This window comes from Hippichthys cyanospilos, chromosome 10, assembly GCF_059441005.1.
Source record: "Hippichthys cyanospilos isolate Australia breed blue-spotted pipefish chromosome 10, RoL_Hcya_1.0, whole genome shotgun sequence".
Taxonomy (NCBI): Eukaryota; Metazoa; Chordata; class Actinopteri; order Syngnathiformes; family Syngnathidae; genus Hippichthys; species Hippichthys cyanospilos.
In genome coordinates, this window is record NC_142378.1 from 7,566,796 (window position 1) to 7,593,438 (window position 26,643).

Consider the following 26,643-nt stretch of genomic DNA (forward strand, 5'->3'; position numbering starts at 1 on the left):
GTTACTTTATTATTGGAGATGCGCATTATCATTAGTGATGCAGATTTCTGGCACATGAGTCAGAAATCTGTCTTCTGGAGTTGGTGAATAAAACACACTTTTATATACAACTATAAATGTAGTTTAAAAACAAAAATCTGCAGAAAAGGTTGAGGATCACAGGACCAGTACATATAAAATCAATTGTAATAGAAAAAAGTCAAGCCAAATTAAATTTAATCAATATCAACAATAATATTATTATTGTCTGCAGTTTTAATAAGTAGAATGGAACTTTTATTAACCATGGAAGACATTGAAAGAAACATGACACATTTGACAGGTTTTAACTTTGTTTAATTACAAATAAAATCACACCTTTGTACATATTAATAAAGATTTCTTCATGTTCCCTTGCATTTTGTGTTGATAGTTTTAAGTCATTGTGTAGGAATGAGCTGTGTAAGTTAAATGGCTACCAACACAACTTAGTTCCAGTTAAAGCAGGAATGGGCAACTCCAGCCCTCGAGGCCCGGTGTCCTGCATGTTTTCCAGTTTTCTCTCCCTAACACACCTGATTTAAACCATTAGCTCATCAACAAGCTCTGCTGGAGCTTGAGAATAATCCTAATCATTTGAATCAGGTGTGTTTGATAGAGAAAACAGGAAAACATGCAGGACACCGGCCCCCGAGGCCTGGAATTGCCCACCCCTGAGTTAAAGTAATGAGTGCTGAGTTTCATAAGTAAAAAAAAAAAAAGTATATTCAGTGCTCAGCATTTATCGAGTACAATAAATTGCATTTCCTGTATGCATTAACATTGCATAAGTGTGCCTGGTTTCATTAACAATTCTTCCATCAGGGTGTCAAACCACTTTTAAGTGAATTAAAGTTGCAATTTTGGTACAGAATTTCTGCCATAATGGAAAGTATAAATCCATTTAGCCGCATAAAACGATTTGGCCCCTGGGCCTAGAGTCGGGGACACCCGTGGCTGAAGCTGTTTTCAGACGTTACATTCAGGATGACATTTCCGCCTCGAGGCAAATCCCTCTCAATAGACCACTGTGTCATCACGCCAGGGGGAAATAAAAAGAACATTTGATAACGTCCACGTTAGAACTGCCATTCCAAATATGGTCATTGTGAGCAAGTGCCTTCATTGCATTATCAGCTATAATAGTTCCATTAGTATTAATGCATTACGCAATACAAATCAACCTCAACCGTTACAGTATTTGACTTCCACATTGACAATACGTACAGAATTTATATTCATATGTACATAGATACATTACACATGCTTGACATGGACTTTGTCCATTGTGCTGTTAAATACAGCATCTTCCCTGAGAACTCTTTCCCCAAAGCTTCTGCTTCTATTGCCTCCTTTCCTATTTCCACGCGCTGTCAACCCACGTGTGAAGCTTTTGGGGCACAGGGAAGATTTTCACAGTTGAGCGTAGCTTCGAAACGGACTCTCAAAGGCCGACAAACATGGCGGTCCGACATCACATAGCAGACATGAATATGACACACACAACTCCAATGACAACCCTCTTAAGTTAAATTCCTTAAACATCGCACAACACATGTTAATATTGACAGTAACATATGGAAAGACGTTTGAGCATTTATTAGATATCCATGTACTTGTGCACTTTTTGTCCTCAGTAAAACAAACACCTGTAGAACTAGTGTCCTACTACATCCGCAACATTTAAGTGATAAATAATCGATTAATAAATAAATTGATGATTTTTGCTTGCTTAAACACCTTTTAAAATTAGAAGCAAATATTTTCTGTTCTGTCATCCTCTACAGATGACAGCCGTAGAGCTGTCTACATTAACCTTTTCAAAATAAGAGCAAATTAAATGGAACATTAATTAATTTATCGCTTAAGTGTGTTATAGTTACTCCTTTTTGATTTTCTTTATTTTATGCCTTTGTTTTGAGTTTCATGTGGATTAGTGGCGCAATTCGTCAGCGAATGTGTCAGAAATAAAACCAAGGTTACAATATCTGTATTTTGTTGCTGAATAGCTAGTGGAATTTTATCATTTTACTACAGCAATCAGCTGTCAACTAGCCAAGTTTTACCTCACCTAGTAACATGTTTAACTAGCATGCAAAACTTTCATACATCAGTGGACACAAATGCTATAAGTGATTTTCTTATGAGTAAGGACAAAGAGTGCACAAATGGACTTTGCTCGACACATTTTTGTGAATAAATGCTCAAATGGACTCCGGCCATCATGGCGCGGCGAGTATGATTTAGCTCGATATGCGAATTTCCTGAATGGGCGCTGCTTCGCCTATGATGCTGTTAAAGAATCGTGCGTAGTAAGAAAAACTTGGCACTGACCTCCAGTAACACGCAGGTCCAACAGCATGAATGAATCCTTTGTTATGGCAATCATAAGCTCCTTTTTCCTACTTTGTCCTGATAAGCCGTTGGACTTGTTTTTTGTTTTTTTTTTAATTTGGTATTTGCTGCATTAATTGCTTGGCGCGCCTCTCCAAAGGTTAGTGCAAATGTGGTGTGCTGGCAGAGACTGCATCGATGACGGTGCGTTTACTTCCCGCGGTTCGCGGCAATGTCGATGATGTCCTCGTACTGCGGCGGGGGCTCCGTTTCCACGCGGACGTCGGCGTGGCCCACCGCTTCCTCGTACGTCGGCGGACGGTCGCTGCCCCGAGCGGACGCGGCGTCCGAGCCCGGGTACCCCACGGGGCTGCTGTGAGCGCTGAGTTCTGACGGGTCGCCGTAGGGATAATCCCTCCCCCAGTGGTCCGTGGAGACCACCGACAGGACGTGGTCGTGGTGGGCGTGGTGCAAACTGGGGCTGTGCTGCGAGCGCTTGCGAGAGTGGCAGCAAAACACTACGACGGCCACGGCCACCACGATGAAGACCACCGTCAGCAGCGGCACGATCAAGTAGAGGGAGTGCACGCCGCCCACCACCGACTCGAGACCCCCCGAAGGGCTGCTCTCACGCACGTATTCCTCCCAGAAGCGCCTCTGCCCGCAAACCACAACACGCGTTAGGACCGCTTCGGCCTTAAACCTATCAGAACCACTGAACAACTGTGCATTCCCGGCCCCTGAACAACGTGGATTGTTTTTGGGTTAGTGTCAATGATATTTGACAGAAAAAACTTTGGGCAACAGATATTTTTTTTTAAACTTAACAATCAAACTGTAGTGTATAAAGAAAAACGCATAATAATATACTTGGAAAAAATCCAAAGTAATAACTAATAAATAGAATGTGAACAGTATATATTTGCATCAAGATTTCATGTTACAATTCAATGCATTATACTCTGCCTTTTAGTGCCTGTCCTTGGCCACCAGGAGGCACTATTTTAGAGTGCAGTCAAGTAACTTGAACAAGGATCAATTGTACTACTACCGCAGTGGGGCAAGGCCCCCTGGGGGGACACGATGACCCCATGGAAAAGGATTTGCTTTTTCCATGTGAAATGTAATTGTGATAAAACAAGGATTGACATCTTTTATTTCAGGCGCTTTGATCCACTTGGGGTTTAATTCTGCTTAGACAAACGTTTAATCTGTATAAATGCTGTAAAAAGTAATTAACAGTTATTGAAAGTTAAATGTATTAAGCCTTTTCCTTGTGTCAATGTTAAAAAAGTATTCGGTTTTAGGTATACTTATACATTTTTTTATAAATAATAACTTAATAATATGATTGGCGTAAAAAGTGTGTGCGTGTGTGGGGGGGGATTGAAATGTTTTCTCTTTCCTGGGGGGCTTTGCAAAATACAATTGAGAAGCACTGTACTCCTGCAAGTGACTCAGTTCAATGCTGTGGTGTTTATAAAGTATATGTTAACTCAATAGTGATTGAAAGAACTTATTCAAATGCAGAGGTTATTGCGTTAATTATTGTGTGGACAACAATGTGACACAAATTCAATGTCAATGAAACACATGTTATGGTGCCCTCTTTTAGAATAGTTATGTTCTGAATCATTACTACACAATGTGGGAGCCAACAATGCCCTCAATGACGTAACCGACACGATCGTGTGCGTTGCGACAAACAATGGCTGAGAGCAAACACGATCCCCCACCCCCACCACGCACCTGGCTGTTCTTCCTGCTGATAATAATCATTTAAAAAAAAACACTTTAAGCATGTTTTGGAATGTGGGAGAAAGTCAGAGCATCCATCGAAAACTAATGTAAACAAGGAGAGATCATGAAACCCAGCCTATTCATTTGTGTCTATGGAGTGGACAATTGTTTTTGGTTTAAATTGTTTGACTCATTCTACCAAGTCCTAGTGTGCTCAGCAGAGGACATCCAGGCCGTTCCAATGATGTCTCATGCGTTTGGGTGGGATGCATTTAGCGTTGCTCTCTTGCTGAGACAAAATGGACACAACAATGGACACAAATGAATAGGCTGGGTGTCAGATGCTATACATATGACTTGCGAGATATATTTCTTTCCTTTTGGGAGTGTTAGCTTCCAATTGCAACAACTGGTGTAAAAAATAAAATAAACCTAAAAGTGGTTCATTTTGGGACTGCCAATAAATCTCCATACCATACACAAAGTGAATTAGACACTTTGTGTCCCACTTGTGAGTGTCAATGTATTGGGAGAAAGCACTGTAGTCTGACTAGGAAGCAACATTATCATAATCTCACCGTTTTCTCATCGTTTTCAAATGCCTCGCGGGCTTCCTCGTAGGTGCAGATCTCTTCGCGACACTCCCTTTGGATGTTGCCCTGCTTCATCTCCTCCAACAGGAAGTTGGCCCTGGGCAGACGCCGCAGCACCGAGTGGGCTGCGTCCGCCGGCAGGAACACTGGTGTCAGGAAGGGTCACGGGTGGGTGGGAGAGAGCAGAAAGATTTTTGCAGTTGGTGAAAAATGCACCAAAACATGTGTAGGTGAAAAAGTGACTCTTTGAAGACCAACAACGGGAAGGAGGATGAGAACAAGTTGAGTAAAGAAAGTGTTGGGTTTTTTTTATAGATAGGAGAGTGTGACTCAAAATGAACAAAAAGAGGAGAGTGAAACAGACAAAAAGAGGAAGAGGGGCAGGGGTGCTGACGAAAACAAAGCCTATCCGGTACCCACTTTTTGTGCAGACTAACAAAAGCGTCTTCATTTTGGCATCCAGCCATTCTGGGTCAAACTGTTGGGATGAACTTGATGTGACAGAGCTGCTCTGTTTCTCACATCTTGATAAGAACACCACATGCGTGACCTGTTGTGCTACTTGTTTTAACAACATCCTTGTGACTCAATGAGGTGATCCAAAAACAAACACATGATGTGTGAAAATGAAAACGAGAAATAGGGAAATTGCATGTCGGATTTGGAAAAAAAACTGAAAGAAACAACAGTATGCTTGGCACACACAAACACACACACACACACACACACACACACACACAAAGAAACAGCGGTATGCTCATCAAACTGTTGAAAACTGATACACCAGAAAAGAAAAAGACACCAAAGGGGGGTGTCTATGAAAATATAAGCGAGGAGTTAAAACCAGATTTTGGAAAAAACAAAACAAAACGAAAAAAAAAACCAGCAAACTTACCACTCCCCATGCTTCCTGTCAGTCTCCCCCGGGTGATTTATCTGCAAAAAAATAAACACAGCATTTTTTAACTTGCCGATTAAAGTCAGATAATATCTCTACACAAAAACTAACATTCTTTCTCTTTAGCATTTTTTTTCGCCCAGAAAATAAACATAGGTTAGGTTAGCTGGCCCAGAGGGAGCCTGTTGCAATTACAAGTGAAAATGCCAACATAATATAAACACTAATTTAAAATGGATGGACCTTATAATCAAACTATTTTAACGATTTTGGAGAAAAGTGACGTCGCCGTCAAACTGATGAGACATCTCTCGTCTCCGTGTTAAGTGACCAATGGCGAAGGCTATTCACGCTTACTCATGGGCGGCTTCGGGAAAATGAACAAAGCGAAAACAGCCACCGACAGCAGGGGATAACCAAGAAAAGAGGCTCCCGTTAAATAAAAGCGATTTTTAAGTTGCTAATAAACGGATGTACAATAGCTGGTTAGCTAGCTAAGCCCCGTCGGTCCCATCGCAAAGCGGGTCTTGATGCTAGCAAGCGCCCCGTACGTGACAACCAACTAGAAGATGATTTTACAAGCGCGCGACCCCCCAAGGCCAATAAATGTTACTCGCGAGCTGCTTAATTCATGAATTCGGTGTCAGTTATTAAAACAAAGCGAAGTAAGGCCAATTCTCTTACCTTCTCCACAGCCCACGATGCGCAATTACGATCGCCTCATTCTCTTCTGCGCCCCCTCCCCACACACTCAGTGTTGCTATGTTCAGCACGCATGCGTACAACTGCTTGCGTCCAAAAAAAACTATTCTTCGCTTTATTAAAGAGACAGACGAGATTAGTTTCGTTCAAAAGTGTACACACTATTACACTCAGTACTGTATTAAGTATATATATATATATTAAGTGGCCCATGGCATATACTGAAAAATAAACATTTGCTATATGCTATAAAATTTGTTATGTCCAGTGTTCCCTCGTTTATCGCGGTGGGTTAGGTTCCCAAAACACCTGCAACAACCAAAATCCGGGATGTAGCAAAATCCTCCTCCCTCTTTTCTAGTTTGTTTCTTTTGCTAAAAAATAAATTCATAAAATCTAAACATTTTTTGTACAGTGTAAGGAAGGAAACATAAAGAAAATAGGACCGTAAAACCGCAATAGGTATGATCATATTTGAAAATCCATGTTGTAAAGGTTGTTTTTTGAATAAAAATATGAATTGCTCTTTTTACATGGCCTGGCTTAAAAGCATGAAAATTGTAAGAAAAATAGCGACTTTAACCTACAATGAAGACAGCTGGGGTGTGCACCTTCAAGCCTGCGACCCTTTAAAAAAAAAAAAAAAAAAACTCTAGGGAAGCACCAGGGCAGCATTACATTGACTGTAGCATTGGGTGACATTTACCTTTCAATATTATGTTAATATATGCGGTATTAGACCACAAATAGAGATATCCTTTGGAACCGCCAAAATACTTATTAATACATTACTCAAAACAGTAAAACAATCATAATTTCTCAATTTTGTGTTGTTTTTACTGCATAAAACAATACAGAGATGTCAACCAAGTTAGTACAACATAGCATTTAAGTCAAAGTGACCTAAATACAGCAACCAATAGGAGCGGACCAAGTATGACATATGGGAAATACGGTTACCCCAGCAACCACAGTCAGTCGAAGTCATTGAAATGGTGATAGGCAGTCCTCTATCTTGTTCTATATACTAAATGCCAAAGCGTTCGCACCCCTTAAAGTCTATTTTGGGAATGTGTCCAAATTTGGCAATCTGTTATCCAGCTCAGCAATGTCATCCTTTAAAATAGTTTTGATAGTTACTTTTATAGCGAAGCAGCAATAACAATCTGTAGAAATCAATGCAGTAGTAAAAGCGGCCATCTAATGATGTTTACAGCTGACCTAAACCCTTCTTAACTACACCTATAAATACACTGCCCCTCATTTCACCTTTGCTTTTCTCCTTTCACTTTAACTAACTACTGAGCTCCACACCATTGGCTGCTTATGGATTGCTTTGGAAAACGCAAGAGTTGCTAGTTTTCATCCAGATGATTTAGCGTTTGCTTAATGTCCGGAGTCGGTCAATGAAAGGCTAATATCCCAGCAGTAACAATTTGGACCAACCACAAAACAGCTTAGGGGCAGATTTAAGAATTTTCCTCATAGTTTTATTTGTGGTGAGAAGTGCATTCATAGTGATTTTTTTTTACCCCCCACTACAATGACCGAGAAACATAAATGGTCGCTTAAATTCTGATTGGGTCAAATTTGTCCGGTTTTGACATCGCTCAAAAGTGCTTCAAGTGCTATTAAACTTATTTAACCATTTTCAGTCATAAAATGTTTATATTTCATTTTATACTAGCTATACAATGACAATAAAGGCATTCTATCCTATTGATGACAAAATCATTTTTCATGGACAATTAACAAGTTTTAAATACTTTTTTCCACTGAAAATGACATCACATGCCTTCAAAGTTCATGTAATGACCAATTGTGTTTTTCTGAGTTTGGTCATGTCATGTTTGCAAGCGGGAGGCACAGTGGATGAGCGGTTAGCCTCACGGTTAAGAGACCCAAGTCCAATTCCAGCTTGCTCTGGCCTTCCTTGCATACTCTCAAAGCCGTGTGACATTAGCAAGATGAACTATGTAACCCTGCGTGCCTTAGGCTACAAGGGGTACATTATTTTTTTTATTTAGTTCATTTTCAGTAAATAGCTAATATTTTACTTCCAAACAATTTGATAAATGCAATATTTAATGTACTGTTAATACTTCTTAAAACATTTTTTTCACAGTTCGTTCCAATCACGGATCACCTATTTTCTGAGTTTGGTCACGTGATAATTGCAAGCTAATCCTTGATTGGTCATCGCTTGAGCCCAGAGCACGTTATGAAAAACAAAGCGCACTCTTCTTTTTACATAACAAAAACCTGGCACGTGAGCAGGGGTGTGCAGACTTGTGATTTAACTTAAAGGGCGGGCACTAGGACCTAGCGCGAGCGGCGCGCGTGTTATTTCAGCGCTCTAGCTCTCACTTGAGTCAGGAGCAGAAGCGGCTCTAGCGTCCTCTCAAGTCGGGACACAGACTGAGCATCTCCCATCTCCGGACATAGCAACACGCTGTATAGAGGTCAAAACACCAGGCGTTGAAGTTATCAATGTGCTCCAAGTCAACACTTCGAGCACCCCCATGCTCTTTTTGAATGACTAAGACACCTTAGTCATGTCTTCATCTGTGAGCGGGACAGAGGAGGTGCGCTCGTCGGCGTTGACGCCCCTGAAGTTGGTGGGGCTGCTTTGCGTCTTCCTCGCCTTGTGCTTGGACGTGGGAGCCGTGCTGAGCCCGGCGTGGGTCACGGCGGAAGACCAGTACTACTTGTCCCTTTGGGAGTCCTGCTGGAAGCCTGTCAGCTCGGCGGAGTGGTCCTGCAACAGCACGCTGGCCACGGGTGAGATTGAGGGGCACTTGGGAATTGTTGTTGTTTCAAGAGAGTGAATTCAAGGCGCTATTCATATTCAAATGATGCAAAGGGTGCAAGGATGACAAAGGGACTTTCTGCGAGAACATGTGCAGATGGTTTTCTGGGGGGTGGGTGACAATTATAGAAGATCAGCCACGAGAGACTGCTAAATGACTTGAAATAATTTTCCAGTTAATTTAAAATGTTTGCACATGAAAGAGAAGAGCGGCTCACGTGGGAAATAAACTTTAATTTTTTTCTACAGTGAAATATAGTCTGGTGAGAGAGGGGTACCTTTCTATTTAAATGTAGGCTAAGCCTTTCGTTAAATATTTGTCTTGGGAATGATAGTGGGAATTCATCGGAACCAAGGAGCGCTCCAGCTGGGGTTTCATTTGGCCTTTTGTTAATTCACAAAATGAGCCTTTTGTGCCTCGGCCTCACGGGTCCGCAAGCGGGGGCAACTCCGAGTCTGAGGACTCCCCCAGAGGTCCAGATGCCTGGAGATTAGTAACCTGGGAAACAAGTGCGGCACTTGAGAAATGTTAATTTCCCCACTGTTAAGGAAGGCACGATATGGAGTTGTCATTTGAAATTGAATGCATGGAGGAATGTCACCTTAGCAGGTGTTAATGCCACTTGTCAGTTTGGATGTGGTCTGTTGAGCTCTATCATATCACTTAAAATAATTATTTCTTAAAGGCAAAGTCAACCCTGAAGTTTTCTTGACAATCAATGCTTCCCTACTGATCAAAACATGACATTCTGATCAATATTACATTTATAGAATATGAACTAACCTGTGTATCAATGCATTTTGCCACTTACCGTGAACTGAAAATGACATCACAGTTGCATAACGACCAATCACTGTACAACTTGCGAATGTCACATGACCAAACTCAGAAAACAGGTGATTTGTGCTCCTTACCAGAGCCCCGAGCTACTATGATGTTGTGTTCAGTCAAGAGCAAGATGGCTGCCCCTGAGAAGGCTAAAAACAAGTCAATCAGCAGTTACCTAAAAACGCCTGAAGAGGGAGGTAAAACAACATAAACACAGCAAACCCCACAGGTCATGACAGTTGTTAATGCTGTAAAGAGGGAACAATGCCGTAAAGAGGGGATGAAAAAACGTTGTAACATGAAAAAAAAAGTAAGCCAGGGACACCGTAACCCAGGGGTCCACTGTATATTGTGTTCAATCTCATTTTAATAATGTGAATTTGATGTAATCTACTGGTGATTGTGCACTAATAAAGTTTTTTACAAAGTTGAAATTACACTGGAATCGAATGCTCCACTGTCTGCTAAATAAATCCAAGAAATGTTGCTGTGGAGAGTCTGAAATTCTGAGCGTTTGGACAATTTCACCTCTGAATGATCGTCTCTCAAAAGTAATTGCTGTCAATTAGTTATTGTGCATTTATATTCTTACGCAGTTAACCAAATCTTTTGGAGCGCATATTTTTTATATTTGTATGACAGCTGACAAAGGATGAGGTTGAGGATGATCAATGGAAGCGTTCATCATATCTAGTTTCACATCTTATCCTACTGGATTTTTTTTTTTCAAATGGACAAATGCCCATTGTTTTTAAATGGCTTGTACCGTATCTAAACTAATCTTAAGGCCTCTCCTTTTGGGTGTTTTTGCTTATGTTTGGGCTTTCGCAGCCAGCTATGAACAATGTTTTTGTTCGCCTGACAAACTGTTGTCTTCCTGTTTAAGAGTTGATTAACTGTGGGTCACGCAGGCCGCCGTCTTTCTCTTCCCTGGCGCAGACAAGAAGTGCACTGTAGTGCCATATAAAGACATGTAGCCTCTCAGTCGGCATACCAACAACAAACAGTCAAGCGGTCATTTCCTCCGGCCGCCAAAGCGCGGCCGTCTTATTGATTCGAATCTCGGTACAGAAATCAGACTAGGCAGTAGCTTGTGTTCTACCAATATTTGCCCCTCTGTGTCACGCTTTGGGCATTAAATAAATCCTGTTACTTTGACACAATTGCTGCCAACTCAGCGGTTTAAAGCTTCAATCCCGAGTATGTAGCAGAAAGCGGAGGGACTTTTTATGATGAAGTGTTCACAATAAGCGGAGAGATCCCATTTTCAGGTTATATGATTCTTTATTTTGGGCTGACAAACATTTATGTTACCGAATGTTCGTATATGTGTTGTGTTCATTTCGCCAGTTTTAATTATTATTATTGTATAAAATGGGAGCTTGCAATCTTAAATAAATTAAGATTGCACTTTTAACAACTTTTTGTGTTGGTATGTTCACAGGTGTGTAAAAAAAAAAAAAAAAAAAACAGTTCTAGGAGAGATCTGTTATCTCTGGTCACATCTAATGCCTCTTAGTTTGACCACCACACCAGAGGAAAAACAACCAATCAGAGACACAAAGCTTGCAATAGGGCCGTCAATGTGAAAGTATTAACTTTGTGGATGAATGGAAATTTTATAAAGCGTTCAATATTTTTATAACTCAGATCTATTTACTTCTTGTGGCAGCTGAACTTTGTTAACTAACAAACGGTTACGTCTGACTTTTAAAAGTTGCTCGATAAAAATATAAGTGAAGTAAATATCTGTCACAAGCTTCATAGAAAATAGCTCTTGAAAAATGTAATTAATCGGTTTAATCGTGGAAAATTCCATGAACAATATTTTAATTGTCAATTAAGCTGTTGAATTGTATCAATGAATCAGATTTAAAAAAATGCAAACCCCACTCTTTTGATTCAAAAATAGGCCATTATTTTGATTTGACAGTGCAATAACATAAGTAAAAACTACGATTCAGGAACTAGTTTAGTCTGTAATAAAAGGGGCAAAAATATTTCTAATTTTCCTACAAAATAAAAGACGGTGTTTGTATTAACATAAATTCCGAAATACCTAGGATTTGAACAATTCAAAAAGAAATACAATAAAATACACATGTTGAGCACATTGTATACAGCACTGTTCTATAAATAAAGATGAGTTGAGATGGCAAGCATTTGTGACATGAGCAAATGAATGTAGAGACAATGTGTGAGCAGGTCCGTCTTCGCTCATAGTGCTTTTGCTTCTGTATTTGGTAGATTGTGTTATCTCGGTTATCGAGAAAGGATAAGGGTTCGATGTGGACTGCTATGCTTAATTGAACAGCTTCCTGTTTACTGCATGGTGTGTATGTGTGTGTTTTCGTGTGTGTGTGCTTGACAACTAGACTTGAGGCTCTTCAATGACACACATCTTCGCCTTTTTTGTGTTTAAAAAAAAAAAATTGCCCAAGAGGACTTCCTTCCTATAAATTAATGTTCGGATTGGCTCTCGAGTTGGTTATCTCCTGTTTCCATCTGTCATCAAACCGGCTATAGATTAATAGTTTGGCACTTCTCGTTTGTCAAGCCTTTAAGCGCCCGAGCTCTTGCCGCGCGGGTCTGTTCCAAATGTGAAATGAGAGCATCCTGCACGCTGATAAGACTTTCGCTTGACGTTGCAGACTGGAGAAATTATGGAGCTGTAGGCACTAAACTGACCCAGAGAATAGGATGTGTGGAATAGGCCAAAATATTAGGACACTGGGCAGGAATTAGAAAATTGACACTTGAAAGTTCACGCGCTAGTTCCGCTGTTTTACAGATTTTTTTTCCATGGAGTTTATTTCACTATTTTGCGCCGCATCCCTTAAATTTTAGGTGCAGTACCATTGTTGGTCACTAGATGGTTATACTGTTACCGGTATGCTTGACACTGTCATTTTGAAAGAAGAATGAAAACCAGATGTATTTCTAGATCGGCCGAACATTTGCAGTTAGTGAAAAGGAAATCCTCATGAGTCTTGTTTTTTTCTTCTTCAGAAAGCAACAGCTGGAGGTTAATTTTCAAATTTACATCATGTATACATCATTTATGTATACTATTAAATGTTAAGATTGTTAATTTGTAAAAAAAATGTGTTTATTGTCACGGTATAATCATTAATCGATTAATTGACAACTAATTGCTAATCAAATTAGTTTTTCGTTAATCGATCAATCATTTAGAAACCTAAAATGGTCAAGATCCATGTGCGTTCATACGCATTTGGATATTTCAAACTCAGGCAGAGTTTTGTTTTTTATTTCATTTTTTTATATGTTTGTCTATTTGTTTCTTACCTTTTATTTACTGGGTATTTATTTATTTATTTATTTAATTAATTATTTAATGGGCTGCTGTAACCCACTACCTAATTTACCAGGAAACAGAGGAATTAGGCAGCACTAGCACTCATTTTTTTCCTGCTTAGCACCGAATAAAACATTTTCAAAAGGGATGCTCTATCTTCTAGCCAATTTCATGACTGGTCTTTGACTAAACCAGCGAATGAATCATAGGAAAAAAGTTCCGAGCAATTTGATAAAAAAGGTGTGTTTTTGAACATGGGGACACAAATTAAAATATATTTTTTTCAATTCGATTAATCGACGAAATGATGAACAGAATAATCTATTGGATTAATCGTAAATTGCAGCCCTAGTTAACCGTACACACGGAAGGATCTGTTCCTGCAGCTGTTTTATCCGGCGATTTTGCAGTGGTTCAATTTCTGTTTCTTATATTTTCAATTTTTAAAAAAATAAAATGCTTTAAAAACATGTACATGAAATCATAACTTAGCTTTGTATAGCATTTTTCCAGTCAGTCAAAGACACTTTTAAACAGACAAGAATGGATAACTATAAATAGTAAGCCGGCTCTTGTGGAAGAAAACTGCCGTAAATAATTTACCACTAGTTTATTGCACAATTGTGAGGGGCCAAAACACGTCAGGGTCGAGCCACTTGGACCTTTGCAGTGATAGGGCAGGCCCCTCTGCACCGAGCCCTCGTGTTATTGTAAACCAAAGGAAAAGATTGCTCTGCTTTTCGTGGGCTTACTCGTAACATCCTGTGGTGACAGGGCCCATTATAAACATTCAATCCGGAGCCATATTTGGTCAGAAGTAGTTAGCGTTTGTTTATATTTCAACTGCTTGGCCCCCAGTTTCTTTCCGACAAGAACGGGGAACTATACTTTAAGAAGCTTACCTTCCATCACTTTGCTGGGAGGAGGTTTAAATAATTTTCCGCTTGAAAAGAACAGTTATATGCTTTGGAACAAGTCCCTGGCCTCCATAAAAAACAATAGAAGTTGATATCAGGTCTTTTTGTGAGTTTGATTTCTTCCAAGAAATGGCTTCCTGCACCTGTTTACAGGCAGCTCTTTTCTTTCTGCAGTGCAGACCAAGGCCGTTATCCGAGACTTCCTCTACATCTCGCCGGTTAACAAGCCATGGATAATTAGGCTTGTAAAGCAGGCACCTCGTAGACACTTTGCCTCGATACATGGCTAACATATTATATACTCACTGGCCACAGCATTGAAACACTTGCACTATTAAACGCAATCCTGCGTAAATACTGAGATTTTCGATGTAAAACCACATTCATGTAATTTCTACTACTTCTAATAATTAGGGAGGAGGGGCTATCAATCTCGTAACCCCGCAATTCAATTTTGAGCACTCATATACAAGCAGTCCATTTTAAACTCTACCTCTGCTCTTCAATTTAATGAATGTGTCATATTTTATATTCGCACTACAAGGCGCACCCAAAAGCTGATGGTGCACCTTATAATCCCGTGCGCTTTATACAGTGCATAAGTCACGAGTTTTCATTTTTGGAGGACAAAAAATGAAATAACTTAATCGCCATGTACATTTTTGACGGATGAAAACAATTTTTTCTCTTTCCCCGAGGAACGAGAAAACATTCCCACACATGCCACGCCGACCATAAATAAGATTATTATCTATAAAAATGACACAAGTATACCTGAAACTATATACATTTTGACACTGACGCAAGGAAAAAGGAATATGAAAAAAACTTTCAACAGCGGTTAAATATTTTTTTACAGGACTCATACAAGTTAAATAAAAGATGCTCATCCTTATTTTATCACAATTACACGTCATATGGCAAAAACATCCTTATCCCTGGGGTCATCTTCAATCACCTGATCTCAACCCTATAGAGTTTTTTTTTTTTTTTTTTTCATTTATTGAAGCTAAAGTGAAAGGTGCCTGTGAGCAGATTTTGAATTTCATCCACACTCGCCAGTCATTAGTCCCTGGCAAAGAGCCTCGGTTGCTTTTCACGCAGAACCCAGCCAAGCGGGATATTGCACAATGCGCGCTTGGATCATCGAATGGATAATTAGACAACTTTGCAGGAAAAATTTGTCTCTGCTCTGTCTGGCCCTCTGACAGGCGGAAGGTTAGCGAGCGAGCTCATCTCCCCACGTCCGGTGAGATTGTTGTTTCCCATTCCACTTCCAGTAAGGACAGGAAGCAGGGAGTGAGATGTTAGCTTTTCTTCCCCTCCCTGAATGAAATGCTGAGAATGCTGCTGAGCTGGCATCTGTCAACCGGGATGGATACTCATGATCTGAGTCACCTCGAAGATGCGCTTTGTTTCGCTCTTTTTGCTGCAGATAAAAGCGAGGTGCCCATGTTCACATTTTCGTGTCAGAATCCCAACAACGAACGTTTTTTTCGGTCCAAACAATGGTTATAAACAAACCGTAGCGGGTGGAGTCATACTTTTGTGTGATATTCCTTAGCTGCCACGTCATGGATTATTTGTACGTGTGCGCTCATGCTTCATCTCCCTCAATCCAAGCCGTTTGTTTGTGTTCCCCGCGCAGACTGGCAGATCGCCACGTTGGCCCTGCTGCTGGGAGGGGCCGCGCTCACCCTGCTCTCCTTCCTCGTGGCCCTCGTTTCTCTGTGCTGCAGTTCCAGAAGTCGCTGCTACAAGCCCGTGGCCGTCATGCTTTTCTCTGCAGGTACACAACTCACCTGAGATGGCAAACCCGTAAAAAGAGCACAACAAAAACCTCATCGAATTTTATTTTCATGACTATTTATCAGGACAATATACTTTACAATCCAATACAAGAGATGCCTGAAAAAATAACTAAGAAAATGAAAACATGGAGTTTTAATTGAAACACATCATGACTCAAATGAGAAAAGGTGCATTGAAAATTGATGAATGGCTTTGTTAAGGATGATTAGAACGTTAATAAAAGTTTGCAGTGCAAAATATTTACTGTATATATATTCTCATTTTGAGTTTATTTACCAATTACTATTGTTCATTTTGTTTAGTGACTGAAAAAAACAACAACTAAACAACAATTAGGCCATAGTGCATTGAAAATTGATGGATGACTTTGTTAGGGCTGATTAAAAAGTCAATTAAAGTTTGCAGTGCAAAATATTTACATAGTTTGATCATGTACTCCTATAAAAACGTATATATACCTGTATATATATATTCTCATTTTGAGTTTATTTACCAATTACTATTGTTCATTTTGTTTAGTGATTGAAAAAACAACAACTAAACAACAATTGGGCCATAGTGCCCCAGTCATTCTGGAACAGTGATTCTTAATTATACTTTGCCAACCCCCCCCCCCCCCCCCCACCCCCACCCCCCCACCCCCCCCGTGGGAAAGAGAACTGTGTAAGTAACCTGCATCCTTTTTAACATTAACAAAAAAAACAAAAAAAATCAACTTTCAACAACTGTGAATTTTTTTGCAATGTTTATATGGGTTACAAATTTGTCTAAAATGCAAAAAAAATATCCAAGTGTATGAAACTTAAAAAGAGAGAAAAAAAATCGTATTTTATTGCAATTACACTTCACGTGACAAAAACAAAGCCTGGGGTCGGATCGCCGCGGATGTGCCTAATGATGTGCTTTCCCATTGTTGTTTTCAGTGGTCTTCCAGACATGCAGCCTGGTCTTGTTCCCCATCAAGTTTATTGAGGCGGTCACTCTGAGGGTGTACCACGAGTTCAACTGGGGCTACGGCCTGGGCTGGGGTTCCACCATCTTCTCATTTGGAGGGGCCATCCTTTATTGCCTCAATTCCAAGAACTATGAAGACTACTATTAGAAGATGGAGGAGAAGAAGAAGAGGAACACGATCCTGTCTTGAACTTTTAGTAACACTGCATAACTGTGGGGCCAAATAACAGCAAAAATAAACATTTTAGGGTTCCAGATTGCCCCTAAATGGTGGCTAACTTTTGAAACAGTCCAACTAAAATTTTCATGTAGTTGCACGAATGACCAAAACATTTGGACTTATTTTTATTTTTCTTGGTGACAAACTGCTCACACTTCCATCCATTTATCGGTAACATAGTGAAATAGAGTGGAAATGTAAATATTTACTCTGCAAGTCAATTTGGAATTTATGTGTTCGCCTAAAATTCCAGGTCATAGTCCAATGGACTTGTATTTAAAAAAAAAATGTCTGGAGCCCTGCAGTCATATGAGAACTTTATTACAAACAGTCTGTTCTATCACATTCCATCTTTGGCATTTTGAATGAAAAACAGATGAGGCAAAGGAATCCACAATCTGACATTTAACAGCAGATTGCATTTATGTTGACAAAAGAATTTGGCCATGTGTTCAGTACACCTACAGGAAAGGAAATTAGAATAAGAGTTGGAAACAGACTTTGCAGGTATGCTACAAGCAATTGCTGAAAATTGCAATTGAAGGAGTCGGGTGCAACTTTTGATTATTGAATTGAAGGAAAGGTGTGTGGCTATTTTAGTCTACACATCGTATGTTTACTTCCCCTTTAAGTGGAACTCCAGTCGGTCTCGGAATTAGGCAGGCAATGTTGGAAGAACAGATGGATTCATTGGCCCCATGTGAAGACAAATGAGTGGACTGAATCGACCAATCGGGGCCAAGATGGAAATAACAGCAGAAAATCAACTCAATTCCCTAATCAGGGATTTAATGGCACCAGGAGGGAAAAAGGGCCTATTGAGACGACATCCTGAGGACATAAAAAAAAATAAGGGAGTCTCAGACAAAACAAGGCACACCCAAGGAAATGCGACATTCCTATTGGTCATATTCACAAAGTGTTCAGCAGCATTTTCCTACTTGTTTTGTTTGGTGTTTTTGAACATTCAAATCTGAACCAGTGGGAAGGAAGTCGGTAGATGATCATGCAATCCTGCAATTGCGCAGCTCTTCATGTGATGCCTCCTTGAGCGTGTACTGTGTTGGTCAAAGAGGAACATTGTTGTTAGTTATTACACTGTATTGTATTAGTGTTGTGTCTGTATAGTTGTTGATCCACGATACAATATGAGAAACTATGAGCGATGCTCAGTGCATGAATATTGTGTAATAAAGAAGTAAACACTTTCCATAGGGATTAATGATCTTTGATGAATTAGTGTATATATATATATTTTTTTTTTTTTTTTTTGGGGGGGGGGGGGTGAACCTATGTACAAAAATTGTACAAATGTGATGATTGCACAAAGAACTATGCTGTATATTTGTATATGGTATTTATGAAATGAAAATCGTGGGAAAATCGTGGGAAATGTATGAAAAACACTGGGTTTTCAATACGTCCAGTTGACAAAATTTCCAGTTTTGAATGGCAGTAAATGAGCCAGACATGGGCTAAATTTGTTGCTGTGACAATCTATGCAACGTTTTAGCCTCCTTGTGTTTTTTTTGTATGCTTTCCCTTTGATATTACACATCAAAAACATCAAAAAGCCCGAGTTGGGTCAAAATTTCCCCCAGGGGTTAAAGTGAGCGAGTTTCCTGTTGCGTTCAAGTCCAACTGGTGATATCAGTGAATGAACTGAACCTGGTTAAGTCACATAGCAACCGCTCCTTTATTTAAGTACAGCAAGTTGAGGCATTCGCACAGGAAATCAACATCTTATTTTTCACGTATACAGGGTGACAGAATATGCATAAAAGTACCACGAATATACTTATATGCATGTATTTTTAGTGTTCATTTTTCAGCTCTAACACAGAGCCAAATACAGTGTAAAGTCTACAATTGCATTAGTCAGACCTTTCATGACGTCGCTTTCATTCATTACTCCGTTGTCAGCAAGAAGAGAACTAGACAATTCCTGGATTTAAGAGCATTTGGAGTTCAGGAATGGACGCGGTTGTGTAAACATGGCAGTCCCTCTTTCTGCGTGGAATGTTTGCAGGAGAACCGCAAGCTCTTCTCACTCCTTGCGTTGACCTTTCACATGCACAGTCTTGAGCTTGTATGTCCTTTTCATTTCATTAGCCATCGGAGTCGCCAACCGCCCTGAAATTGAGTTTTTAAAAATCAAAGTGCACAGGAATAGCAGATAAAAGCAGGACGGGTGGGCGGGGAGGTATGGTGGCTCTTCCTCAGCAGGTAAAAGGGTCCTATATGATTGAGGTGAGATCCTCAGGGCTGGCGGGAAAAAAAAACACCCTGCAGATGCTAGAAGGGTGGACCAAGGGCTGCGTTGGAAACAGGCGGGACCGGGACATGACGGTGCAACATCAAGCTCAGGTGTAGCGCGGCATCTCGCATTGTTCACAGCGGTTGAGAGCAGGATGGTTGAGGAAGGTGCAGCTATCGCAGCTCCACTGGGCACCTTCAAAGTCCTCGTCCCTCTGTGGCCCCGGCACTGGCTTGGGGCAATGGTCCCCTTCTGACATACCGCCCCCCCCAAAAAAAAAGATCTTCAGTATCACAGTAAGTCTTTTTTCTTTTCAGATTAAGAGTAAATGAAATGGAACATGAAGATAGCGTTGAAAAACCGGTTCTGTGACTTTCTTTGCATAACGTTGAATGACATTTTCTTAACAGATGCACAATGTCATTACTGATGTAATAACACAATCCATTTTCTGGGGTTTCCGAATAAAATATATCTAGAGTTACCACTGCAAATGTAGTTGCAATACTTAATTTAGCAGATATGCAAAGCAGCCTTTCTTTCCTTATTTATTTTTTTAACGTAAAATTCAGTTTTTCCGGAACGGAACGTGTTGCAAAAATGCAAAATGTATCTTTTAATCCTTATTGAACTTTCTACAAAGTAAAAATGACTGCAATACACATTGCATTCCATTCATGACTGCTAACAAACAATGGATTAACATGTTGAAGTTTCACATCTAGTCTTGCAACAATTTGCCAACAAATATGTATATCTGTTTTGAGGGTTGCGAAATTTTACAAAATACGGGGAATTCACGGGAATTAACCCATTTGCCAGCAATGATGGCTATCAATTCTTATAAAAATCAATTCTTACTAGGCTGGCAATGAAAATGAGTTGACAGGAATTTATGGGAAAAAAACTAATCATTTATAAAATTGAAGCTTGAACTTCAAACAGACAAATCAAGTACACTCCTCACTCACGTGCACGGCTTACTGCGGGGCTATTGAGGCCCCGCCCCCTTCATTCACCATACCCAGAGAACAAAACCATCAAAGTAACACAGTTGATTTTTTTTCAGTGCGTAAGTATAGGATAAACAAAGGTATAGGAAAGGGGTATCTTTGAATTTCAAATTAGGAATATTTCCAAAACTCCCCCGCTCAACTTCCCATGGAAAATTTCACTTTTGCAACCCTAATCTGGATTAACACAAACCGTTATAAACAAAAGTGGCCAATTTAAGGTTGTGTTTTGCACATGGCTCACCTTTCTTCCCTGGCTTGGGCGGCACCACCGGGCCAGGCTGAATGTTGTCGTAGAAGTTGTTCATCGCTTGTGGATCGAACTTTCCTGTGGATCAAGAAGATTGCCAAGTAATAAACATATACACAGTATAAAGTAAACCTTCATTTTTACAAGCAATGACTAGGTGAGCAATGCAAGGAAGTTAGACAAAAAAATAGACCTGATGTCACTAGTTACACATAGCCAACAAAACCATAAAATCATGAAATGCAATAAGAGGAAAAAAATCTTATTTTCTTTATTCTAATTGATTTTCTTTTGTTCAAAAAAAGGGTATTAACCAAAAACATCCTTATCGTTTGGGCCCTACTTTTTAGTGTTTCATTCACCCATGTGCGGCATTTTCTCCAATCCTTTGATCTTTACATCAAATGTATTTCACTTCAAAGTGAAAGCACCAAAAGAAGACACTAGGGAGCTGAAATTTCACCCTAGCGAGTACAACATATCAAAGTTCAACGTGGCCCGACAGCTTAGTTATCACACTACCAGGAAATGCTACGTTTAAAAAAACTGTGATGCGAAAAAAAATGTTCCAAAAAAGGCCAAAATAAAAGTGTGCCAAATCCATTACACATTTTAGTGCCTGCTATTTGCCATTGAGGCAAATCAAGCCCTAAAATGGCAACATCATGTAATGCTCCCTATAGGTTTAGCGCAACAAACAAGTACCGTGAACAAATGTAGAAAAGTGCTCCTGTCTGTGAGGAAATTAACATGAAGAAATGCATTGAAAAAGCCATTCATCATATTCAGGTGGGTCGCTCTTTACACAAAAAGCTGTGGCTGTTATTTCACCACCCTGTGATTAAAAGAGCATGGAGGGAGTGGTGGCACACATCAACCACACGCTGGCCACTGATCCAGTAAGCAATCACCCGTGGAGCAGATTAATTCTGTTTACGGATCATCGGAACACTTTGAGGATGATGCTTCATCCATCACTTTGGACAAAATTGTCTGCTTCTGGGCTTGGCTGTTTAAACATCAATGCTTCCAAATAAATCAGACTTGTTGTTCAGGGTTATGGGTAGCCTTGCACATTTGGTTTGTGTGCTTGCGCGTGTACCTCTGGACTGCAGCAAATCTGTCTCCTTCAGGGTGCAGTCGATATCAATCTGAAGCTGTCTGTTAAGACTCCGCAATCGAGTCATCTCCTCGGGCTGCGGCAGACAAGAGCGCAAACAGATATTAATTACACACAAACATTCATTATCCGCGTTAGGAAATCTCCTTGAAACACGAGTGGAATAAGGTTGACCGTTGCTCACTCTGGGAATTAAGCTGGTGGAGCTGACTCTTCGGAATCGTCTCTGTATAGCGTCGTATTCCATGCTGTTGACGTCCGACTTGAGCTGCTCCAGTTTCTGCCTCTCCAGGAGCAACTCCTTCTGAAGACGCTCCATCCGGGCTCGCTGATGGAGCAAGAGAGCTTGGAGGGAAACAATTGGATGCGGCGGAGAATTAAAAAGAAAAAGATATTGTCCAAAAAAAACATACTTATATGTGTGATGATCAACCATCATATCACCACCTTTTTAACTCATTCACTGCAATTGACGACTACAGATGTCAAAGATTCATTTGAAATTGGCTGAGTTCATCATCTTTTATAGAGCTGAGTTTAGTTAAACCTCCAAGCTACACTTATTAGGGACACAATAAAACAACAAAATGGTACAACTATGCACTCAAATGGCAATAATGCTGGGTAAGATGATGTGAACGCAAAAAAACGGCTGGAAGGAAAAATTGAACTACTGTAAGTCAGATATGTCAACACAAAAGGAAATCACAAAAATAGAATACAAATGAAAAAAAAAGAAATGGGAAAAAAATCCATACAGAGATGAGTATACAAAGTACAGGTCCAGTGCATTCAGATTCATTGCCAATCAGCACCCACATTAGTGGAAAATTGCTATCAATCAACCATCAAATGAAAAATTGACAGAATAGTTTCTAAAAATAATTCAGTGGCAGCAGGGACATAAAAATAGTAAATTCTGATCTTTGCTATGCTAAAATAGAAAACACACTAATTTGTAGGTCTTGAGTGTTTTTTTCAGGTCAATGTCAATGTTTGGGAAACTTAATTACCAACTAATCTGCATTTGTAGCAATTGTTGGCATTTGTTTCCTGCTAACGAATTTCAATATGCATTCACTATTCACAGGCCGTCTTACACACTCTTCATGAATAGAAGGGGTCAACAGTAAATACAGTAAATATATTGTTTAAAAACAATGTTTTGGGTTCCAAGAATGGGTATGTAGATGAACGGGTGTAATATTTATCACATTTATGCTTAATTTATGTTGCACTATGTTTTTATTTTTTTTAAACAAACTGTGACTTTAGGTTGCGTGTAAAGTGATGACATCCTGCTCGATTCTTTGTGCAACTTCCAACTTTGCAGAATAAGCGTCTCATTAAGTTTTATAATCCAGTATATATATTTAATACATGCATTTTTATGCATGTGTGACATTTAGTACACAGTTATTGTATGGAATGATGTGTAATACATAATGGCATGATTGTTGCCTGTTCCCATTTGTTTCAAAAGTTGAGAGAACATCAAGGTCATCGTTCAAATAATTGGCAAATCTGGCATGAGGCCGATTAATTATGGATGATGTTGGAAGGGCCATAATCGGACGACCTAATCGGACAGCCAATCGGTCAAAGCCTATATAGGGCATACATTAGCAATTTAACAATTGAAACAATTTATCCCATACCTTGAGTGTAGGCATAGTCATCAGAGCCTGAACTTGAACGTCGAGGCATCTGTTGCAACTGACTGGCCACGTTCCCCGGTAGAGCCGAGATGGGCAAGATGGGCGGCGGGGCGGCGCTGCTGGCCCCGTGGTCGACGATGTTGAGCAACGATTCCGCCTCGGCCACGGGAGGCGAACTGGATGGTTTCTGGGCCTGCCCTCCGGGAGACACTTTGATTTTGAGGGTGTAGGCCGACTGACCTGGCTGGGGCGAGGAGGTGGGCCGAGGCCTGATGGGGGGATGATGCGGCAGGTATATCCCGGGGTGGAACGACGATGCTGCCGCAGGCACGGTCATCGAGACACCCTTGGAAGGGGAGCCGGGTGACGTACTGGTGGTCATATAAAGTGCTCCCTGGGGGAGAGGGTTGTGCACGGGGGAGTTGCTGCGGGGCCGTGGTCCCTCCAGGGTAATCTCTATCTGGTTCTTGAGGGGGGTTTTGGGGTGATAGGGCCTGTACACAGGGTTCTGCTGCTGGGCTTGTGGCTGGTGATGGTAGGGCATGCTGGGGAGGGTTGGCGAAGTAATGGGGTGGAAGACATATTGCTGGTGCTGGGATGCTTGCTGCGGTTGGGGTTGATGCTGCGGGGAGCCATAAGGTGAGCCGTAAGTGGGGGTGCTGTAGGGAGACTGCTGATGGTGATAAACGGAAGTGCCCGAGGAGGACCACGGTGACGGCTGAGGGCTCTGGGAGGGTGAGGGTCGAATATAGAGGGTGGTGTTGCTACTGTTAGCATAGTGCCCAGGGGGTATCTGCAGAGCCTGCGGGGCATTGGGTATACTTTGCGAAAGGGTGACCGTGATAGGGTTCATAGTATACCGGGGGATAGGGGAGAACGTTGGGGACATACCCTGAATTGTGGGTGGGGGAGTGGGAGTGCTGGCTGAACGGTTGTGGTCATTGATGAAAAAGGGATTGTAACCCGGAGAGGGAGCCATTGTGGCGGGGGCCGACAGCGGCTCGGGGTAATTGGGTCTTTGGGGGTCAATGTGACTGTCACTTGTGCTGTGAACAAGAGCGCGCCCCCCTCCGGCGCCGCTGCCGTTCGACTTGCCTGCTTCCGAGCCCGGGTAGCCCAGGCTTATGTGCAGCATGTGATTTCGACCCAGGCGGCCTTCCTCTGGGCTGTGATGGAACTCTCCATAGAGGTAGCGATTACTCTCCTGGGCCAGCAGGTAGCAGCAGAGGTCCACGTTGTTGTTGTTCTAAAACAGTAATCAGTAGCAATCTTCATTACGGCATGGAAGAAGGAAATATATAAACCCATTATGGTAAATCATAAAACTGGTACACACTGGTGGGCCATTTGATTAGGTACACCTGCAAAACCAACAATTTTCTCAGAGATAGAGCCACATCTTTTTTTGACACTATTTTGTAAATCAACAACTTTAAAATGTTCTAAATCGTGGAATTGAGGTTTTGCACAAGTAGTAAAATTCTAGATAGGTGGTTTACACGATGTTTGATATCAGAGGTGGAATAACTGATTCAATCAACCCAAAATATATATTTTTATGTCTAAAAGCCCAGACATTCAACGCCAGGTCATTCATTTAGTCACAGCCATTTTTAGACCCTTCTTTTGCCAAGCACTTTTACCAAACAATAAATAAATGTACCTGGGAATAGAATGTCTGGATTCAAAAAATAATCCCAAATAAAATGTTCAATGAGCCCATTCATCTCTGAATTATGGAAAGATGAGTGAGTACATTAATATTGAGGAGAAATTGAGACGTGCCAAAGAAAGATGAATCATGCAAATTTGATCATATATTTTGATGATGATAGATGACTTGTTTACACGTTTTGGGTTTATGCATGTACCTGCAGAAGGCATTGTGACACCACTCCTTCTGGGATCTCGGGAAAGCGTTGCTTGAGGTCCTGCAGGATGTGGTAATCAAGCTGAGAGCCACCCTGAGCCATTCTGACCCAACACACCCGCCAATCCACCGAATCAACGATGCCACAGCCGCAGACACTCAAAAGGCCGATGTCCTCTCATCCCCTAAGGAGGCTGAGAAGGCGAACAAGAGACAAACATTGTCACTGCGACTGCGTGCAGACATCACATTATAAGACCAGTTAGTTGCCTGTCAAATGTTGTGCCACAAGCAGTGAGTCAGCTGAGACTGCAAAGATAAGAGATCTTAGAAAGCCAAAAAACAGGTCTTACATCTTTTTTAGTCTCTAAAAGGAGCATTTCTCCAGTCACATGATCACAAAATTGTCTCAACCCGTACCTATAATTAGCTTGTTTTTTGTTTCACTATATAGTTGCACCAAGCAACTACGACATGCCAAAGCTAGCCAACCGGCTAGTGATCAGCACCAGCTCTTTCGCGTTTAAAAATCAAACAAAAGTGCTGTGGAACTGCTTCGCGCAAATGAATGTTTTCCTGCAACCACATCGGGCGTGATCGGTGGTGCTTTTTTTCCTGAGCAGTTTAAGCAACGCGAATGAGATTAGTCCAAATGGTTTCGTGCTAACGCCCCGGATGCTAATGCTAGCTCGGTGTGTTGCTCAGCTGTCAAATGCTTTGCTTGTTGATAAACTGGCTAAGCTAACGGCTAATACTAGCCAGCGCTGGCTAGTGACTTATTCGTGAAACTTACCATAATTAAAGAGCTTCTCTCGTGTATCGAATCATAGTAGAGTTCCGAGGGCAGTTGTGCAGTCTCGAAAACAATGCAGCGGGTGTTGTCAAAAAATAGTGAAGGCAATACAACTTGTAGTTTCACATTCCACAAGGCCCCTGCCACTGGACTGCATTGCACGCGAGCAAACTATCCTCTCGCGATAATTGATTTTCCCGGACTAGGAAGTTGTTCAAAACGTACGCTGTCAAATTTGCGCATGCGTGATGTGCTTTGCCCATTCATCCAATTATGTAGGGATATTAGAAGTGGAAGAAAGCGTTCACAAGTTAAAGTAAATAACGTAACCTTCAAATCTTTAGCAAATCACTAGTTACTTAAAAAAAAGCAAGTCGAGCCTTCACCACACTTAAAGCAAGTCGTGAGTGATGTCATACAATCTTGCTTGGCCAACAAATATTGCAGTAATATTTTTTCTCCATTACCAGCTATAAAACAACACAATCTATCTCAATGGACACAAATAATTTGCAATCTTGTTACATATTTCGACGT

At 40.8% G+C, this 26,643-nt stretch overlaps 3 protein-coding genes across 4 annotated transcripts; 1 reads left to right on the forward strand and 2 right to left on the reverse strand.

Annotated features, from left to right (window-relative positions):
* Positions 1 to 314: 314 nt before the first annotated feature.
* On the reverse strand, positions 315 to 6,358 carry prrg1 (proline rich Gla (G-carboxyglutamic acid) 1). The gene is made up of 4 exons (XM_088426462.1): positions 6,268 to 6,358; positions 5,581 to 5,621; positions 4,671 to 4,831; positions 315 to 3,009 (listed from the first exon to the last, which is right to left on the reverse strand). Exons 2-4 carry the CDS (start codon positions 5,588 to 5,590, stop codon positions 2,563 to 2,565), a joined length of 618 nt encoding a protein of 205 aa, XP_088282588.1. The 5' UTR covers positions 5,591 to 5,621; positions 6,268 to 6,358; the 3' UTR covers positions 315 to 2,562.
* A 2,282-nt stretch (positions 6,359 to 8,640) lies between these two features.
* On the forward strand, positions 8,641 to 18,355 carry tmem47 (transmembrane protein 47). The gene is made up of 3 exons (XM_088426051.1): positions 8,641 to 9,066; positions 15,808 to 15,948; positions 16,895 to 18,355. The coding sequence occupies exons 1-3, from the start codon at positions 8,841 to 8,843 to the stop codon at positions 17,071 to 17,073; spliced, it is 546 nt and encodes a 181-aa protein (XP_088282177.1). The 5' UTR covers positions 8,641 to 8,840; the 3' UTR covers positions 17,074 to 18,355.
* tab3 (TGF-beta activated kinase 1 (MAP3K7) binding protein 3) lies at positions 17,450 to 26,282 on the reverse strand. 2 transcript variants are annotated; one of them, XR_015867006.1, is made up of 8 exons: positions 26,107 to 26,282; positions 25,315 to 25,507; positions 23,444 to 24,689; positions 21,970 to 22,130; positions 21,768 to 21,861; positions 20,660 to 20,743; positions 19,030 to 19,654; positions 17,450 to 18,203 (listed from the first exon to the last, which is right to left on the reverse strand). XR_015867006.1 is itself a non-coding variant. In XM_088426050.1 (7 exons), the coding sequence occupies exons 2-7, from the start codon at positions 25,414 to 25,416 to the stop codon at positions 19,509 to 19,511; spliced, it is 1,833 nt and encodes a 610-aa protein (XP_088282176.1). In that variant the 5' UTR covers positions 25,417 to 25,507; positions 26,107 to 26,282; the 3' UTR covers positions 18,818 to 19,508. The 2 variants fall into 2 exon arrangements, 1 of the variants encoding a protein (XP_088282176.1); XM_088426050.1 differs by lacking the exon at positions 17,450 to 18,203 and having other exon boundaries at positions 18,818 to 19,654.
* Positions 26,283 to 26,643: the final 361 nt, after the last annotated feature.

Coding starts and splice junctions, on each gene's coding strand:
- prrg1 (XM_088426462.1), bottom strand. Junction 3,010..4,670: donor TTGAAAACGATGAGAAAACG/GTGAGATTATGA, acceptor GTTTGCGGGCAG/AGGCGCTTCTGGGAGGAATA.
- tmem47 (XM_088426051.1), top strand. CDS start 8,841: ATGTCTTCATCTGTGAGCGGGACAGAGGAGGTGCGCTCGTCGGCGTTG. Junction 9,067..15,807: donor CAACAGCACGCTGGCCACGG/GTGAGATTGAGG, acceptor TTCCCCGCGCAG/ACTGGCAGATCGCCACGTTG. Junction 15,949..16,894: donor CGTCATGCTTTTCTCTGCAG/GTACACAACTCA, acceptor TGTTGTTTTCAG/TGGTCTTCCAGACATGCAGC.
- tab3 (XM_088426050.1), bottom strand. CDS start 25,416: ATGGCTCAGGGTGGCTCTCAGCTTGATTACCACATCCTGCAGGACCTC. Junction 21,862..21,969: donor CCACCAGCTTAATTCCCAGA/GTGAGCAACGGT, acceptor TGTCTGCCGCAG/CCCGAGGAGATGACTCGATT. Junction 19,655..20,659: donor GCCCAAGCCAGGGAAGAAAG/GTGAGCCATGTG, acceptor GCGGTATGTCAG/AAGGGGACCATTGCCCCAAG.